Source organism: Tamandua tetradactyla, chromosome 17, assembly GCF_023851605.1.
Source record: "Tamandua tetradactyla isolate mTamTet1 chromosome 17, mTamTet1.pri, whole genome shotgun sequence".
NCBI classification, from domain to species: domain Eukaryota; kingdom Metazoa; phylum Chordata; class Mammalia; order Pilosa; family Myrmecophagidae; genus Tamandua; species Tamandua tetradactyla.
Genome location: NC_135343.1, coordinates 53,514,191 through 53,531,680, shown reverse-complemented (window position 1 = coordinate 53,531,680; position 17,490 = coordinate 53,514,191). Strand labels below are relative to the sequence as shown.

The window sequence follows — 17,490 nt, the reverse complement described above, 5'->3', positions numbered from 1 at the left end:
TGGGCAGTGGGGGTAGAGAGAGAGAAGGAAATACAGGCATTGAAGAGTAAAAGGTGGTTTCCACTGCTCTAGCAAAGCTTTATTAATTAAGCATTAATTACTTCTCATATTTTGTGCATTTTATATTTCACAATATACAGAAACTAAGTGAATGCACATAATTAAATCGCAAGTGTAGATTATTCTTTGTAAAGTTTTTTGTCTTGAAGCAGAAAAACTGGGCAGTTGGAGGTGGGCTGCAATTGTGTAAGGCTCCTGGTTTAACACAGAATATGTTTACATGCTAATTGGATTATTCCAGTGGAATAATGGAAAGGAAGAAACTGATAATTCCAAAAAGGGGTGAAAAGGTGATAGAGGAGGGAACCAAGAGCTCCAGTGAAGAGATCAACCTTTGGGAGAAGCAGCAGTGGCTCTTCACTGTTTTCTAAGAAGAGAAGAGTGAACAGTGCCAAGTTTCCTGATTCTCAAATAGAGGTACTTCACAGTCCTGCCCCACCTTTAATATTGGTTCTTTTCTTTCTATTTTAACAGGGAGCTTATGTCATCTTCCAATAAATATGATGCTGCTGGGGTGCATCTTCATAGTTTACTGAAGGTCTGAGGTGTATCTTCCTAGTTTATTGAAGGTCTGATTTTAAGATATTGTCTATAAATCACTCTAGAGGGCTGGTCCTCAGGGTCCTTTTATTAGCATACACTTGGCAAGACTTACATGATTTTAGAAGGCTTTTGTCTTGCCCCATTTATTTTGCTTATGAAAAGGACAGTCCATCGAAAAACATCCTCACTCAATCTCTGTTTCAGAGCTAATGAAGACTTCCTGCATTGCATCAAGTTACCATCATATATCATAATTAGGAATACATCAGAGAATCTGCTGCATCTTTGACAATCTTATCATGTTAGTCAAGGATATTTACATTAAATCAGTTGTGGACTAAATTACAGTCTTAACTTTTAGAGAGGAAATGCTTGGTAACCAGGTTTCTTAATCATCACGCAATAATGTAGAATATTTCCCTGTATGCATATTTGAAATCAGATATTTTATTTAAGGAATCTTCCTTATAACAAGGTGAATTTCAAACGAAATAAAAGTGGCCTATGGTTTAGTGATCTACCTGAAAGCTTTTTTCATTGTATAATTAAAATATCCTGTTGTCATAAACTTGATATTTATAATTAGTGTGCTAGAAAGCATAGGAGTCTAAGTTAGTTTCCTACTTGTAGAAAGTACAGTGACAATGATGATAAGAATGGAACCGGGTTTTCAGAGCCTACCGTGTTTAAGCTTGGTGCTAAATGGTTTGCATGCATTCTGTCACTCACTCTTCTCAGTATCCTGGGAGTGCATGACTGGTCACACCACTGAACTCATGAACACAATTAGTAGAAGAGGATAAATAACTCACCCAAATCACAGAGCAAACTCAAGATGAAAACTGCAGAGTTGAAATTTGAACCTGGGTCCACTGCAAAGTTATTTCCCCAACCATTGCTCGCATCCTGCCTGTGGTCCCATCTGCACAGAACACCTATCCCCTAGCCAATCTCCTGGCTGGACTCTTGGTCCCTGACCTCACTTTTCTTTCTTCTTTTCTATGAATTTCTATTTCCTTTATCTTTTTGCTTTGTATATCCTTGTAAGCCTCTTTAAGTCTTTACTGTGAAAAATGAAAGCAGCTTAAACCAGGCTGACAGGAGTGGACCTCAATAAAAGGTATTTAAGGAAACAGTCCCGAATTGGCTCCACTAAATGAGATGTCTCATTTTATTTATACAGATGTGCAAGTTATCATGTCTTGCAAGTCAGTTTAAGAACATTTCAGTATTTACACTTGTGTTTTTCTTGCCGTCTTGCTAAGCACATCAGCAGAAGGGCTTGTTACTGTATTTTGACAACTGCATACTCAGCTCAATTAATAATGAATCAATATTGATTCATTAAGTATAGTAAAATTTCCACACAAATGTAATAATAGTAGGAGAACTGTGGGGAAGGTGGATATATGAGAACTCTTTGTACTATCTTCTAAACTAAATTTAAACCTATTCTAAAATTTTAAAAAATTATTTAAAAAATTGGAACAGGATTAGGTGATTTTCTATGGACATATTTTTAAGTCGGTGGAGTAATTACCGAGAAATATGATTATTGTGTTGTATGGTAATTCTATGTTTAGTTTTTTAAGAAACTGCCAAGCTATCTTCCAAAGTAGTGTCTGTACCATTTTGCAACCCCACCAGCAGTGAATGAGAGTCCCCATAACTCCATACTGAAAGCATTTGGTATTGTCAGTTCAGGTCATTTTAGCCATTCTAATTAGCATATAGCAATACTCATTGTTTCAATTTTTATTTCCTTAATGACATGTGATGTTGGACATCTTTTCATATACTTATTTGCCCTAATATATTTATTCTTTGGGAAGTGTTTGTTCATATACTTAGCTTACTTTTAATTAGTTTGGTTTGTTTCTTACTACTGACTATTAAGAATTTTCTGTGTATTTTGGATACAAGTTCTTTAACAGATACGTGATTTGCAAATATTTTCTCCCAGTATGTGGCTTGGTTTTTCATCCTCTAAACACTGTCTTTTACAGAGCAAAAGTTTAATCCAGTCCAACTTGTCAATTTTATCTTTCATGGACCATGCTTTTGATTGTTTCATTTTTAATTGCACATCTACAGCCTGAAATAAATGTCTCCCTTATAATGTTTTTAAATTTATTTATTGTGTGTCTCACCTCAGAATGCAGTATTTATGCACACAAGGAATTTTCCATTTTCTTAGTTCTATATTCTCAGCACTGAAAATCACGCTTGTACATAATAGATACTTAATGAATATTTATTGAATTAAGCAAGTAACACACATGGAGATCTTATGCCTCAGTGTTATCTTATATAAAATAGGCATACTAATATTCAGTTGAAATGCCTAAGTAAAGTTTTGAGAGAATATATGCAAAGTGCCTTTATTCACTTATTTACTCAGTCCCACTCAGTAAATAAGAGCTGATGAATGTTGTTGTTTTCTTGCTGAATGACACTGCAGGAACAAAGGTCAAGGGCTCCAAAACGAGGGGTTAGATGAAAGAATAATCCATCCATCTCCCGATCCCTTCCAACGATAGTCACACTTAACTCTGTGCAGACGTGGGATATTTTCAGGTCCTCAACCAGTGCAGTTCAGCAAACAAATACACCTTATTGAACAAAATATACAACATCTAAAACTAATACACATGCTAAAATTCACATTAAGAAAAATCCTAAGGTATAAGAATTTTCACATTTGTGTATATGTTCTTGATATTTTCATATCAATCTTCCTTTTGACCTTCATGAATTGTATGTATCCCCAGGTTTTTATGTTTACTCAAACTTCTGATATTAAAGTTTTTGACAATTTTATTCCAAGATAGCATACTCTTAATGGAAAAACAAAAACAAAAAAGGCTCAATACTTAAAGATGACATGTAAAAGATATAATAAACTTAGGCTAGTAGTGATTCTCAAATGTTGGATGCATAAGATTCTCTTGGATTGACATCTAAAATGTAGATTCTTCAGGACACATGAATTTAGGGTGGAGGCGAGACCAAGGAGTTTGAACTTTTTAGCTTCCTCTCCCATCCTCTTACTCAGGTGATTCTAGACCAGGTAGTTTGGTGAACTTCACTCTGAGAAACAAATATAAAAAGAAATTCTAGGAGGAAGGGGATAGGGGGAAGATGGCTCACTGGAGACCCCAGCCCTTCCAACTTCAATGTCTGCCCTTGCTTAATCTGATGAACCTGTGCTTTAGTATATTATTTGAATAATATCATTAAAGAGATTTTGGATCTATAGCAACATGCAGACTCAAGAATATGAGATTCATAGAAAGAAACAAGTTCTCTTTCCTTCTCTAATCTAAGATCTGCTTCCCCAATTCCCATTTTCTTTCCTAGAATTTCTTCTTCCATTTTGGCTACTGCCTTCAGTGGAGAATTGGCTTCCCAATCACACAGGAGTAAAGACTCACCCAGTGCCCTTCAGGACCCCACATTAGAACACAATGAGACACTATCCAAGTAAAGGTACCCAAGAAGTAGCAGAGAATCAGTCTGTTGTACAAAAAAGGAAGCCCAATATCTCTGGGACCCTAGCATTCTGACCATGTGCAATAGAGGCATAAAGCAAGGGATGTCTGAGAAAAGGACAAGTAGAGAAGTAGTAGAGTGCTCTCAATAGTCCCAGCTCTCCTTCTCCTTAGAGAGAGAGGATAACCCCTGATAGAAAGTACTCCAGGTGTGAGGTCAACCACTTATCCATTCTGCTTGGGTGATGCTTTACATATTTATAGGGCAACTGGAGGAGGGAACAGGACTCTATGGCAGTAGAAGCATCCTGGCCATCAAAATCACATCTCAGCCAAACCTAAGCTGGGGAGTTCATCCATCAGTGATCAGTCCATCAACACCACACCATCAAAGGGAGGGAAGGAGAGAGGCTTTCCAGCCGGCAAGCAAGAAAGGCCTAAGTGGTGAGTTGGATGATCAGTGGTTCCATGAGGAAGCCACCTCGTTTCTCTAAACCTTTTTGTCACCCTACTCCATGAGATTCTCTTAGTATTGGGCAAAGGTCATATACATCTCCTCTACACCCTGGCCCAGCATATCTTGGTGGCAGGGTTACGCCCCCTGTTTTGTTTCGCCATTGTGCATACAGAGAATGAGCAATCAGGGAATGTGCTATTGACTGAAGGTTGGGAACCCAAGCAAGTACTCCAAGACTTAAGAGCATGTGGAGATATAATAAAGGGATAAGAGGGGAGAAACTTAAATAATGCACTGTAAGCTCACTGGACAGAGTCAGTTGTTGGATAGCATTACTACAAGCATCTGGTTATTGGGCAAACATGAAGAATAGTGTCTACTATACAAAGCAGATTTTGAATCTGCTTCAAATTTAAGAAGAGTCACAAAAGATGGTATGTAAGCATCACATTGCTAGCAGATGCTGTTGCCCACCAAACAAGCAAATCTAATTTTAAAAAATCTCAGACAATTAAGTTCATTATAAATTGGACTTTGAGCTGCACCCAAAGGAAGGAATAATATTCAGCTGTATTTAATAAATAAAAATCCCTTAAAATCATATGGGAGAAACACATAGATGACAGTATGAGAAAAATATAGACAACATCTTCAACAGAAGTCATACATCTGATATCAATGGTCCATTAAACCACCTCCTATTTGTTAAAAATAATTGAGATCATCCCAAATAATTTGTTTGGCTCTTGTCTGTTTTATGAAACACTGTTGGATACATCTCTCCTTCCTATTTGCTTTCCAGAGAAAGGAAGGTCCTTTCTGTATTATCTCATACAAGCACCCTGAGCCTTTCCCCTGGCATCCCCAAGTGCTCTCACTGGTGACCATCCTTCTTCATGTATGCTCTGAGCTCCTGATTTGGACTGAAAAAATTAAGCAAACAAGCTAACAAACAGTCAAATCTTTGTTTACCCTTAATGCTTTCTCCAATTGCTCCACTGCCTTTCTCCTTTCACTCTGTAATAATCTTCTGAAGCATGCATTAAGTACTTACTATTTGCCAGGCATTGTGACAAGCTCGAAAGATACCGAAAACAAAAACACACAGTCCCTTCATTTGAGAACCAGACTGTCTCCAGGGACAAAAAGAAATATGTGCAGTGTATAGTACAGTGATGATTGAAGGAGGATATGGCTATCATTCTAATATACATTCATTAATTCACCATCTATTTTGTTCCTTTAGCAACTATTTCTCCTTTATAATTTTTATTACAGAAGTTGTGGGTTTACTGAATGATTTATGCATAAAATGCAGGATTCCCATTTACCACCCTATATTAACACCTTGCATTGGTGTAGAACATTTGTTTCAACTGATGAAAGTACATTTTTATAATTGTGTTACTATTAAATTTCATCCATGGTTAAATTTAGTGTTCACTGTGTAGAGCAATTCCACAGAATTTTTTTTTACAAATTTGCATTTTATTTCTTTTTACCTAGCTATTGTCATTATAGTTTTATGAAATGCAGTTTTGAATATAATTAATGATGTTTTGTAGCAAAATCCAATGGTGTTTCCTCATTATTCATCCTCAATGATCTCAAAAGCATTTTACATGATTGCCATTCTATAGTCTTGACTGATCACTGTCTACTTTGCAAAGTATCCCACATTCTTGGATTTCAGTAATCAGTATTTTGTTTCCTGACTACCGTTCACGGCCTACTTTCCCTCTTTATATCCAGTCAGATTTCTATTCCTAATTCAGCCATTCTTTCAAAATTAAGGCCACGTTTCTCTACTATTCTCTATCTATTGGCAAGTACTCAAAGAAAGTGCTGTCTCTGAAAGCTTCATTTATCATCTCCAAAGACTTTGAAATTTCTCATCTCCCCAAAGCTCCATTCCCATAGCAATAGCCATCTGCTAGGCAGTTCCTCTCATTCATCAATGCTTCAAATCCAACTGTTCCCCCTTTTCCTGTTCCACTTAAGACTTCCCAATTAAGTTGCCTAGAAGGAAAAGCTTAAAATAAATGTTAACTCTGGCTTTTTCCTTTCAATAAGTTCACAAATATCTCCTATTGTTTTTGCAATGCCTGTTAATGCCTAGTTTGTTGTCTCTATCCACATTTACACCAACCCGATCCTGGACCCTTAAAGTATGCTGTTTTCCTTTGTTTCCCATGCAATATCACAATTACAGCAACCTGTCTGGGTCCAGTCTTTCTCTGGCTCAGTTTTCATGAAGTTGAAATATCAACTAAATGGGTAGTGTGTTTGTTCAATTATGTATCTCAACAACAGTGCTTGTGACTCTCTGTGTGTTCATCAATTGTAAACAGGATCTTTTGAAGATGTTATTTTTTTTAAGAGAGGAAAGCAGCACTTTGTTTTTAAGCATTTAAATAAATACGCAAATTATATATGTGTAAAAATATATTTAGTATAAATTTAAGTTGCCTATTAGTAAAATGAGTACCTATGAACCCACCTAATACTAGAACACTACCAATATCTCTGTGTCTTATCGTTACTTTTTTCCATCTCCTTCCCTTGCCAAATATATTCCCATTTTTTTTTTTAGTTCTAAGTCAGGATGCTGAAGGCGGTGGTATTGGTGGAAATGATTACAACGTGTTCACTTTGTGTGTGCTGCTTCCCATGTGCCAAGCACTATTCTTGTTACTTTTCTCACATTAACTCAGTAAATTATAAAACATAGAATATCTTTTCCTTTTCTAATCATTTTGAAAATTCTAATAATTTTCAAATTATTTTTCTTCTGTGAGCTTTAAATACAGTGTGAAACTGCCAAGCCTACCTGGTTACAAATATTTCCTATAATTGATTTTTTTATTGATATATTTCAGGCATTTATTATTCATCCTTAAATCACCTTGATGAAATATATTTCCATTTTTTGTTATTGTTGTTTGGCAAGGGCATGCTCCAGGAATCAAACCCGGGTCTCCAGCATGGCAGGCTAGAACTCTGCCACTGAGCCACCATTGCCCACCCCATCTCAGGTTTAAAAAAAAACATTTTTTATTGTGAAATATAGCATATATTCAGAAAAATGATAAATTTCAAAGTACATTTTTAAAAAGTAGTTATAGAATAAACTTCAGAGTATTATGGGTTATAGTTTCACCATTTCAGGTATTTCCTTCTAGCTGCTCAAATACACTGGAGATGAAAAGGAAATGTCAAGATAATGATTCAGTAGTCATATTTATTGTTCAATCCTATCTTCTCTGGTACAACTCCTCCCTCTCCTATTTCTCTGTTACAACTCCTCCGTCTCAAAATCTTTAGGTATGTTTAGGCAATGGCCATTCTATCTTCTTCATAATTAAAAGGAGGTGTAGACATTATGGGGTAAGAGGAATAGTTGATGTTCTTGGAAAGACTGGTACTTCTGGGTTTATCTGGCACAGGAACAATCTGGAGGTTCTAGGTTTCTAAAAATAAAATGTTTGAAACTATTAGAGAATCTCAGAGAGAGTCCTAGGTATTCTTTAGGGTTTTCAGGAAATTCTATTGGTTGAGGCTTGGCATCCTGTGGCAATTTACAATAGCTGAAGCTTGCATAAGAGCAACTTCCAGAATAGCCTCTTGACTGTATTTGAAATCTCTTAGCCACTGAAACCTCATTTTATTTCATTTAACTTCCCCCTGTTAATTAAGAAGGCATTATCAATCCCATGATGCCAGAGCCAGGCTCATTCTTGGGAGTCATGTCCCATGTTGTAAGGAGACTTACATCCCTGGAAGTCATAGTAGAGAGGGTAATGCGTTTATTTGCAGAGTTAGGCTTAGAGAGGGAGAGAGAGAGGGCATGTCTGAGCAACAAAAGAGGTTCTCTGGAAGTGACTCTTAGGCCTAACTATGGGTAGGCTTAGCTTCCCCTTTACAGAAGTGAATTTCATAAAAGCAAGCCTCAAGATCAAGGACTTGGCCTATTAACTTGGGAGTCCCTAATGCTTGAGAGAGTATAAAGAATTTATCAGGTGGGTAAGTTTTATAGATTCATATTTTTTTCTCCAGTCCTCAAGGGACTTTGTAAATACTTTTTTAATTATCTTACCACATGCTCTGGAGTATATCAGGGTCTTAGATTAAACTATACAGGATACAAGTTCTAACTCCCTATTCTAAACTCCATTGTTTGAGTTGTTTTAATGAACTGGTCAGACAGGTTAAGTTAGATTTTGTGATATTTAAATTTCGGACAAAATAAACAGCTCTTCTTTTGTCTTACACAGAAGGTGAAGTTTCAGAATATAGATACTGTCGTCCTTTATCATGTATTCTGATTTACCTTAGAACCAACCAGGTCAGCTTCATTTATTTCTCTAGTTGAAGTCTGATCCCTTTATCATCTTCTTTAATGGTTGCCGCATGGAATAATCCTGATCTTCAGAGCTACAGAACTCTAAATCTGAGTCTTAGTTGTCACACAAGTACTCAAAGTTCCAGGAAAATACCAGGTTATACACATAGAGTACAACATCTCAGATTTAGAAATAACACTTAAAGCTCAGGAAAAATTGCGACTGCTGTAAGAGTTTACAATTTAGTCCCAAATTTTCCTGTAAGTATTTTCTAAATGAGATCATGCAGTATTTTTCCTCTTTGTTTCTGGCTTCTTTAGCTCAAGATAATGTCCTCAGGGTTCATTCACCTCATTGCATGCCTCATGACTTCATTCATTTCTGTAACTGCTTAATATTCTCTCATATATAGTTTATCCTTCTGCTCCACAGTTCATCCTTCTGCTTCTCAGTCAATGTACCTTTTGGCCACCTCCATCCATTAGTGATTGTGACTAATGCTGCCATAAGTATCAGTGTGCAAATATCTGTTCAGAGTCCCAGCTTTCAGTTCTCCTAAGTATATTCCTAGTAACAGGATTGCCGAATCATTCACGACCCTTTATCTAGCTCGCTGTGGGTTCACTACATTACTCTACAGAGGGACTGCACCATTTTGCTACCCTACCAGCACTGAATAGGTATATCTTGCTCTCTCCACATTTTCTCTAACACTTGACTCTTTCTCTAACAATTGAATCTTATTTATTTATTTAGGATCTGCAAATTTGTTGAGATATATTTACGGAGCATATGTTCTATACACAATAAACAATCAACATTGTGCAATATCCTCACTTATTTGTAAAATCATCATCATTCTCAAATTCAGACAATTTTCAGTGCTCCAAAGAGAAAAATAACAGATAAATATAGGCACACCAAAGAGTAAACCCCCAAGTCCTTTTAACTCTTATCCCCTCCATTATTTGCCCCTAGTATTGTTGCAGTACTAGTGAGATATTCTTGTTAAATACAGTTCATAGCATACAATAAGCAGTTTTTCCCATAGATCCTTCTATTATTAAGTCTTTGCACAAGTGTCTTACCTTTGAAGGAGTTCCTGCAATAACTTATTTATTTTGTTGTGATACTCGGTGAGACACGTGGCTTTAAACAGCCCTTTGAATGACATTCATTTTCAATACAGCACTACTGCTTATAACCCCATCAACAATTTACTATTACCTCTATCCATTCCCAAACATTTAAGTTCAACCTCATTAACAAGCATGGACATACTAGGTAATCACTAATCAACCTTCTCTAGCTTCTGTCTATGAAGATGTCATTTTTTAATTAAAGTGTGGCCAACTGAAATAGGGACAGCCTTAATCTGGATGACTAGAGGCTTCATAAAGAGGACACAGAAGTCACAGAAGTTAGAAATAGAATACTTCATCATGGACAGGAGGCAGAGATACAAGCCAAGGTACCTCACAGATTGTTGGCAGCCAATACCACAACCCTACTGTCTTTTGGGAGAAAGCAAACATTGCTGACATCTTGATGTTGGACTTCTTGCAGATTCCAAACTGTGAGCTAGTAACTTCTCTTGTTTAAACCAACTACTTGTGTGTTACATGATATGCATCACGGCAGCCAGGTAAACTAAGACAGGTTGGAACCAGTTAGGAACCAGTCAGCTAACTTGTTCTCTCCCTCTCTCCTATTGACTATAGTGAGCATAGTTCCTTAACTTTTCCCAAGCTGGCCCTTTTCCATCATCTACCACTTTTCTTACTATGCCATAATATGAAACTTTTCAAATTAGTACATTACAGTTCACCTCCCAATTATCAGTATCATTTTATCTCTTTGCTTTTGAGAACTGGGTGACTTAAACTTCAAATGCTTACACTACTACTCTTCACAAATTTTTAATCAATGCTCAGTTAAGCATCACCTCCTTATACTAATTCCAGCTAGAGACTTTTCTTTTTTCCACAATTTCTTAAATACATTAATTGCCTACAGTAAGCTCCTTAACTTATACCTGAACACATATTCCCTGAGTGCCCACAGAATGTCAGACTTGGTAACACATAATTTAGCATAGGGTATATCTTCTCAAATTGGCTGCACAATGGAATCCCTCAGGGCACTTTAAACATCTCAATGCCTGGGTATTACCCTAGAGATTGATTTAATTGACAAGCAGTGAGGTTTGGACAGAGAAGTTTCAGAGTTTCCCACATGGTTCTAATACCCATTAAACTTTGAGAAACCCTAGATTAGTCCATCATATGGAAATAATTTTCAGTCAGGGAACATCTTGACAGCAAACATCAAAAGTTTTGGCCCTTCTCAAGCTTTCATTTGTCTTAATCTACTGAAAGCATGATTTGAATAACTCCTTTTGTATTTGTCACGGTCACGGATCCCATCTATGCATGACTGGCTGGCGCTATCCACCATGGTGTACTGAGATCAATTGTAACTACCAACACTCAGAAAATCTGAGGTCATTAATTTTCTTTAGGAAGACTACTAGATGCTGATTCAGCAACCAGAATCTTGCTTGGAAGCACCAAGAAGTGCTCATTAATATCAAGGCAGGGTGTTGTCATAGATAATACAGATTGATTTTATAAATTGTAACTAGTAAATCAACACCAGCATCTAACCAGCATTTACGTTATTTTAATGCTCTGTAATCTCATTTAGTAATACAACCCAATGAGGCAAATGCAGCAATTATTGTCTGCAAATGAAATATAGGGAAGCTGAGACCGAAAGTGGTTAAGTAATTTAGCTTAGTCATCTAGATACCCTCCAAGGTAAAGGAGAAATCAGATATCTTAACCAGGTGTCCATGTTCTGCTCCATTCAGAAGTAAACTTCCTCCCTGAATAGCATCTGCCATGTGCTAGAGCACTTTGCAAGGCGCTTTAGAGTACAAAGAAATACACCCACATCACTGCTTCTATCCTGATGACGTTCAAATTTAAATTATAAAGATAATATGCATAAATGAAATTATTGTAGCTATGTATACCATAACACACCAGCACACTCATAAACACACACACACACACTCACACATCCCTATACACACCCACACAGCCCACCTGACCAGAACAGGTAGTCTGTGTTCACCCAAGCAAGTCTAAATTAGCGTGGCTCCAAGTTTGAGTACAATAATTTCTCTTCTTTATATACATTTTAATCATTTATTTTTGTGACTTGTTTTAGTATAAATGCTATCATAAGTCTATTGAAATACATTTTTTTTGCCATCTAAAACTTAGATATACAGGATAATCTTGTAGTGGAGTATTCTAGTATAAAAATATAGTTACCACTCATACTAAGAACTTTATAAAATTTGAAATGGAGCCTAGACTTAAAAGAGATAATACATTTTAAAAATTATACAGACAATTCAAATAACACTAAGTTTAACCATAAGAGGCAAATCAACAGCACAGTTAAATACATAATTTCATGTGGAATTTTGCCAGATTACAGTAATTATAACCATGAATGCTATACCATGAAACATCTAAAAACAACAATCAACTGTGCAGAAAACAGAGATTTATGTTATTAAAACTGCTGATATTTACTCGTGCTAAAAATAAAAAAAGTGGCAATGCTTTTGATTTGATTTAAAAAAAAAAAAACACCACCACAATAGTAAAAGATCACCTCTTAACAGATTTTGTTTCCCAAGTGGATATCATTTAATAAGACAGCCATAAATGGATGCTGGATGCAGCCTTAAAGGAAGCTATTGTTTCCAAATGCCAGTGTTTCCATAAATTCTGAATGTCATCTTTCATACTAGAAAGTAGATTTCTATAATTCAAGAAAAGTTACTGTGTTTTAAACTTTCCAGTGACTACATGACCTCTATCCTCTTTCACCCATGTTCCTCTACAACCTCTTTTCTCCTCACTTCACTCTGAAAATCAGCCTCAGGCTCTCCGTTATGAATATGATCTAGGGAATGAGCAAATGGGGAAATGGGTAAAGCCAGACAGGCTAAGCAGATTGCCGAATAAAAAAGCTGAGATAGAGAAGGGGAAGAAAGGAGACAAGGTGGAATGACGGACCGGAGGGTTTTGCTGTCAGGGAGGAGAGGGACCTCTCATGCCTGACGGGTATCTGAAGTGTAACAGACTTTTCAGAGAAACTTCAAAGAGAATTTAAAGGTTGTTGGCAGTAAAAGTTTTATTTTGAATACCGCAGTAACGGTTCCTTAAATGTGACACTATTTAGGAAAAGGTCCATGTGACAGTTAACGTTACACAGGCAGCATGCAGGCATCACTTCTGATATGTAATTTTTCTGTAACAAGAAATGGCTAATATAGAGGAAGTTGCAAATATCCTCTAGAAGAACCATCAGTGTAAGCTGTCTTAAATTGGCGTCTTTATAAAACTTTTATTCTAAAACCTTAGGAGTCTGGCCAAGGACTATGGTGGTTATTATATTAAATCCAAAAACAAAATTTCATATATTAGGCACCTCAAAACTTAATGGAAGTAGGTAGAGTATAATTTAAATATTCACTGAATTTCTGAATTTTATATTTGTACAATCCAACCATAAAAGAATGCTGTCTGAACACAGTGCAGGCCATAATGTTACCTGATTAAACACTATGCCAATGTTTCTTGGATTGAATAATTTCAGATATCATTTTGTTTTCATTTTACATAGAAGTAGAGTACCCACCCACACATGTGAATATAGGCCAATAAGATGCAAGTGAATCTTTTTCTATTAGAAAGTAAGTTCATTATATGGCCCACTGAAGAATAACTTTTCTATCCTTCTAGATGACTGAGGAAATCAAACCTATTTAAGAAGCTCCAAGAGAAGTAAAATATTCATTTCCACAGAATGTGTGAAAAATAATTTCCAAGGAATAAGAAAGGAACCACTTGGGGAAATTTATCACATTAAAATGTAAAAGCTTCTGAGAAAAGGCCTAGCAACCAGCATGTCAAAACACTATCCACTGTTGATAAGTTCACTGTATTGATTGTGTTAGTGGTCTCATGAATGTATACATTTGTCCAAAGTTATCAAATTTTCATTTTAATATGTACAATTTATTATATGTCAATCCAACCTTAAAAGAAGCAAGCAAATATCCAGGCTACAGAGGCATGAATACAAATAAATGCTCGCCTGTAGTTCAGAAAGAACACCAGATTTCAAAAGCATCTGAAAACTTGGAAGGTTGCATACGGCCCAAATACATACACAAATATTCTCCCATCACTCGATGCAATGGAGGATATATGGGAAATTTACCACTTTAAAGTAACAACTTAAATTAGCATGATAAAACAAAATTAACATTTGGAGTAAAGAGGAGGTTGAAGAAGAAGATGGAGCATGGAGAATGGCTGCTGTTGAGTGGAAGTGGTTATTTCCAGGGATGGGTTGCCAAGTTGGGAATTTGAAGTGATAGTTTCCAAGAAGAAAGGGGACAGAAATTGCATCCATCCATTCATTCATTCAAACAAATAGCTCATGAAGTGTCGTGAATACTAGCCATTGGAAGTCAATCAGCAGCAGCAGAAATGATTCTAGTCTGTGCCTTTACTAACTTAAATGTGGCAGGGAAGGAAGTTATCAATCAAGTCATAAAATTTTAATATTTAACTGGCTTGTGAGCAGAGTAAAAAAATAATAATAATATATGACAGGAGTGTAAGGGAAAGTTTTCCTGGCAAAATGTTCTTTGAGCTGGGATGTGAAGAACGAGTCATGCTTAATTCTATGAAAGAGGATAGCATATACAAAGGCCGTGAGGCAGGAAAAACATTGTGCTAAGACAGGAAGTGGCCCAGTCAAGAGTTCAAATCTATGTTACTTTCTGAACTTTTGTATTTGTCAGAAGAGGCAAGTAACAAGAATGACATCAAGATTTCTGAAGTGTGCAAGTGGATAGATATGTTTGTCATTCATTGAGATAAATGCAGAAGGGAGGCAAATCTGGGGGAATAGGTGTCCTTATTCTGAATCTGCAGTGCCTTTGAATTTTCTAGCTAGAATGCTAATAAGCAGCATTAGATATTGAGATAGATAAATAAAGATTGGTGAGGAAAGCTGTTGAATGGAAATATAAATTTGGGAGTCATACAAAGCAACAAATATTTCTTTACACCACTTTACATTCTTCTCCTCCCTTAATCCTTAAATCCTGGTTTTTCAAGGATTTTACAAGTATGAGCTCATCTTGTCCCATTCTCCCTAAAGCCTGAGATTAATAACCCAAGAGTCTGTTTTCATCTACCAAAGTAAAACAACTTGCAGGCTTTTAAAAGAACAGTAGACATGGAATGTTTGTAGCTGTGCTATACTGCCACAACAAAAATATCTTTAACTGCGTGTGTCCCTAATTCCAGCAAACATGAAAAATGACAAGTGTCAACAGAGAGGAAAAATAAGATTTCTTCTTGAAGTAAGTATGCATTGACTGTGGAACAAAGTCCATTGTTTGCACGTCAATATACAATCCTCGTGAATGGTATTCTGCCTACCTTGCTTGCGTACATCCTCTACAGCAGCAACCAATTCTTCTTTGAGATCTTGGCTCTCCTTTGCGATCTGTTCACCCTTTTCCAGGAAGTTCTGAGTGGCCTGCTCTACAGAAGCTGCCAGTACATGGGCTTTCTTAGACCTCCCTTTCTTTTTACCAGAGGGGCCTTTGTTGCTTGTGTTGACGAGGGTCGTCACCTTAAATATAAAAGAAAAGCTGTAAAACTACTCTGCACAACTTTCCAAAAGTAAAACCTCATCATCTCATTCTTGTTTTTTTTTTTTTTTAATCCTTACTTCCTTAAATCATGAATGCACATCGCATAGCCTCATCTCAAGGTAAGTGTGGGATTATACGGCGCCTATAAATAAACAGCCATATAAATTTCATATAGAAAAAAAAAAGCTTATACAAAAGTCTAAAACAGACTTGCCAGTAGCTCAAAGATTCCAACTCATCTAGGCTTGTACTTTCTCAGATTGACAAGTAGAACGTTCGCCAGTGTTATCAACTTCAGGGAGGCAAGAAAACATGGGCAAATGAGAAACCGCCTCTGAGCACTGAGTTAGGAGATGCAATTTCCAGTCCTGCGCCCCACGTGTCAGAGCAGTTAAAATAGTGGGGGCCCTCAGCACCCATTACTTATGTGTCACGTACCAAGGAATTTTGAAGATTTTTGCTATTTCCAATTTCAGTTTATAAAAGCAAAATGGTAATTTTGATCTAAGTGTTTCACGCTTGACGTTTAGTCATCCAGCTGAAGTTTTCAAAATAAAAATTAGATTTGCATTTGTTATCACTTCTTTCTACATATCAAAACCTGGACATAATTCTCAACTACTAAATTTCTTTTAGCACTACATCTAAAGCTATTTAATTTGCTAACAAAACTTTTAATATCTCTTAAGCTATTATCCCCTATAGACTTCTGTATCTTTGTTTTCCATCAGGGAGAAGTTTGGAATAAAAATATATCTTAAATGTGACTTAAAGTTTGCCAAAATTCTGCTTGGCAAAAATGGCCAGTCATCTTTACCTCTGTATTTTTTTTTTTTAAATCAATGTCTTAAGAATGTGGGTGCAGTTTACTTTCATTGACATTTGTCCTGGTTAGCAGAGAAAGATGTCATTAGAGGTTATCAATAAAGCCAGTGCACAGAAAAGTTCCACATGCTATAGCTTCTGCTGTTTGCTCTAAATCCCAGGGCAAGCAAAGTGATTAATCAAAGTCACAATTAATGTCTTGTCAGTTTACAGCACAAGAGATAACACCAGAAAGAAAAGTATTGAATAATGTGAACTAAGATGATGCATATAGATAGAAATAATGTAGAAGAGGTAGTTAATGGGGCTGTCATATCCAGTTCTCTTTTGATTGTAAAATAATTAGATACAGTGAATTAAAGAAAGACTCTTTAAGGTACAAACACTAGAGAAAAAAAGAAAGGGGAAAATCACTAAGAATAAAATGTCAGATAACGGTGGCTTAGCTGGAAAATGTGTATGTAATGAGGAACACAGTGTAGTCTTTTCAATTCCATCCACATTCAGGATATCACAAAGGTTGCTTTTCTGAAGGACAAGAGCGTTCTCCTTAATAAGGATTTCCTCTATCATATTAACACACCACTCTTCCAGGAACCACAAGTCCCCAGAACAGCCAGTACCTGGAAACCACACATAAGCCCCCTGGCAAGCAGAGTAATCACCTCAAAATCTCAATTTAGATTAGGCACTTCATTTATCAGAGGAAATTCCCCTTCTCTTGGTGAGATCCAATTTATTCTTATTTTGCACAGATTAGAAGTCTTGTGATTTAACTTCTTAACCTTCTAAAATTAGAAGAAATATAGGGTGGAGGAAGCTGTTAATTTCAGGCACACTGACAGTTTTAGGAAGTGAAAGCTCATAATGAATCAACCAAAATAGCTAAAGGACTATATCCTGAGTTAATTATTTTACTGGCAAACAAATTTCCATACTTCTATTATCTCATGGTGCATTACCGCATCAAGAGTACGTTAGGTACCGCTCATAATAGCAAGTCTGGTAGGA

General features: G+C 36.4%; 1 protein-coding gene across 9 annotated transcripts in view; it reads right to left on the bottom strand.

The window, feature by feature from the left end:
• CTNNA2 (catenin alpha 2) overlaps nucleotides 1–17,490 on the bottom strand; it is a 1,185,776-nt gene that overhangs the window by 928,909 nt on the left and 239,377 nt on the right. For 5 of the 9 annotated variants that reach the window (XM_077134716.1, XM_077134704.1, XM_077134705.1 and 2 more), the window contains one exon: nucleotides 15,437–15,632. The exons of the other annotated variants lie outside the window; for them this stretch is intronic. In XM_077134716.1, the coding sequence (XP_076990831.1) occupies nucleotides 15,437–15,632 (196 nt within the window). The remainder of the gene's footprint in view (nucleotides 1–15,436; nucleotides 15,633–17,490) is intronic. 9 annotated transcript variants of the gene reach the window in all.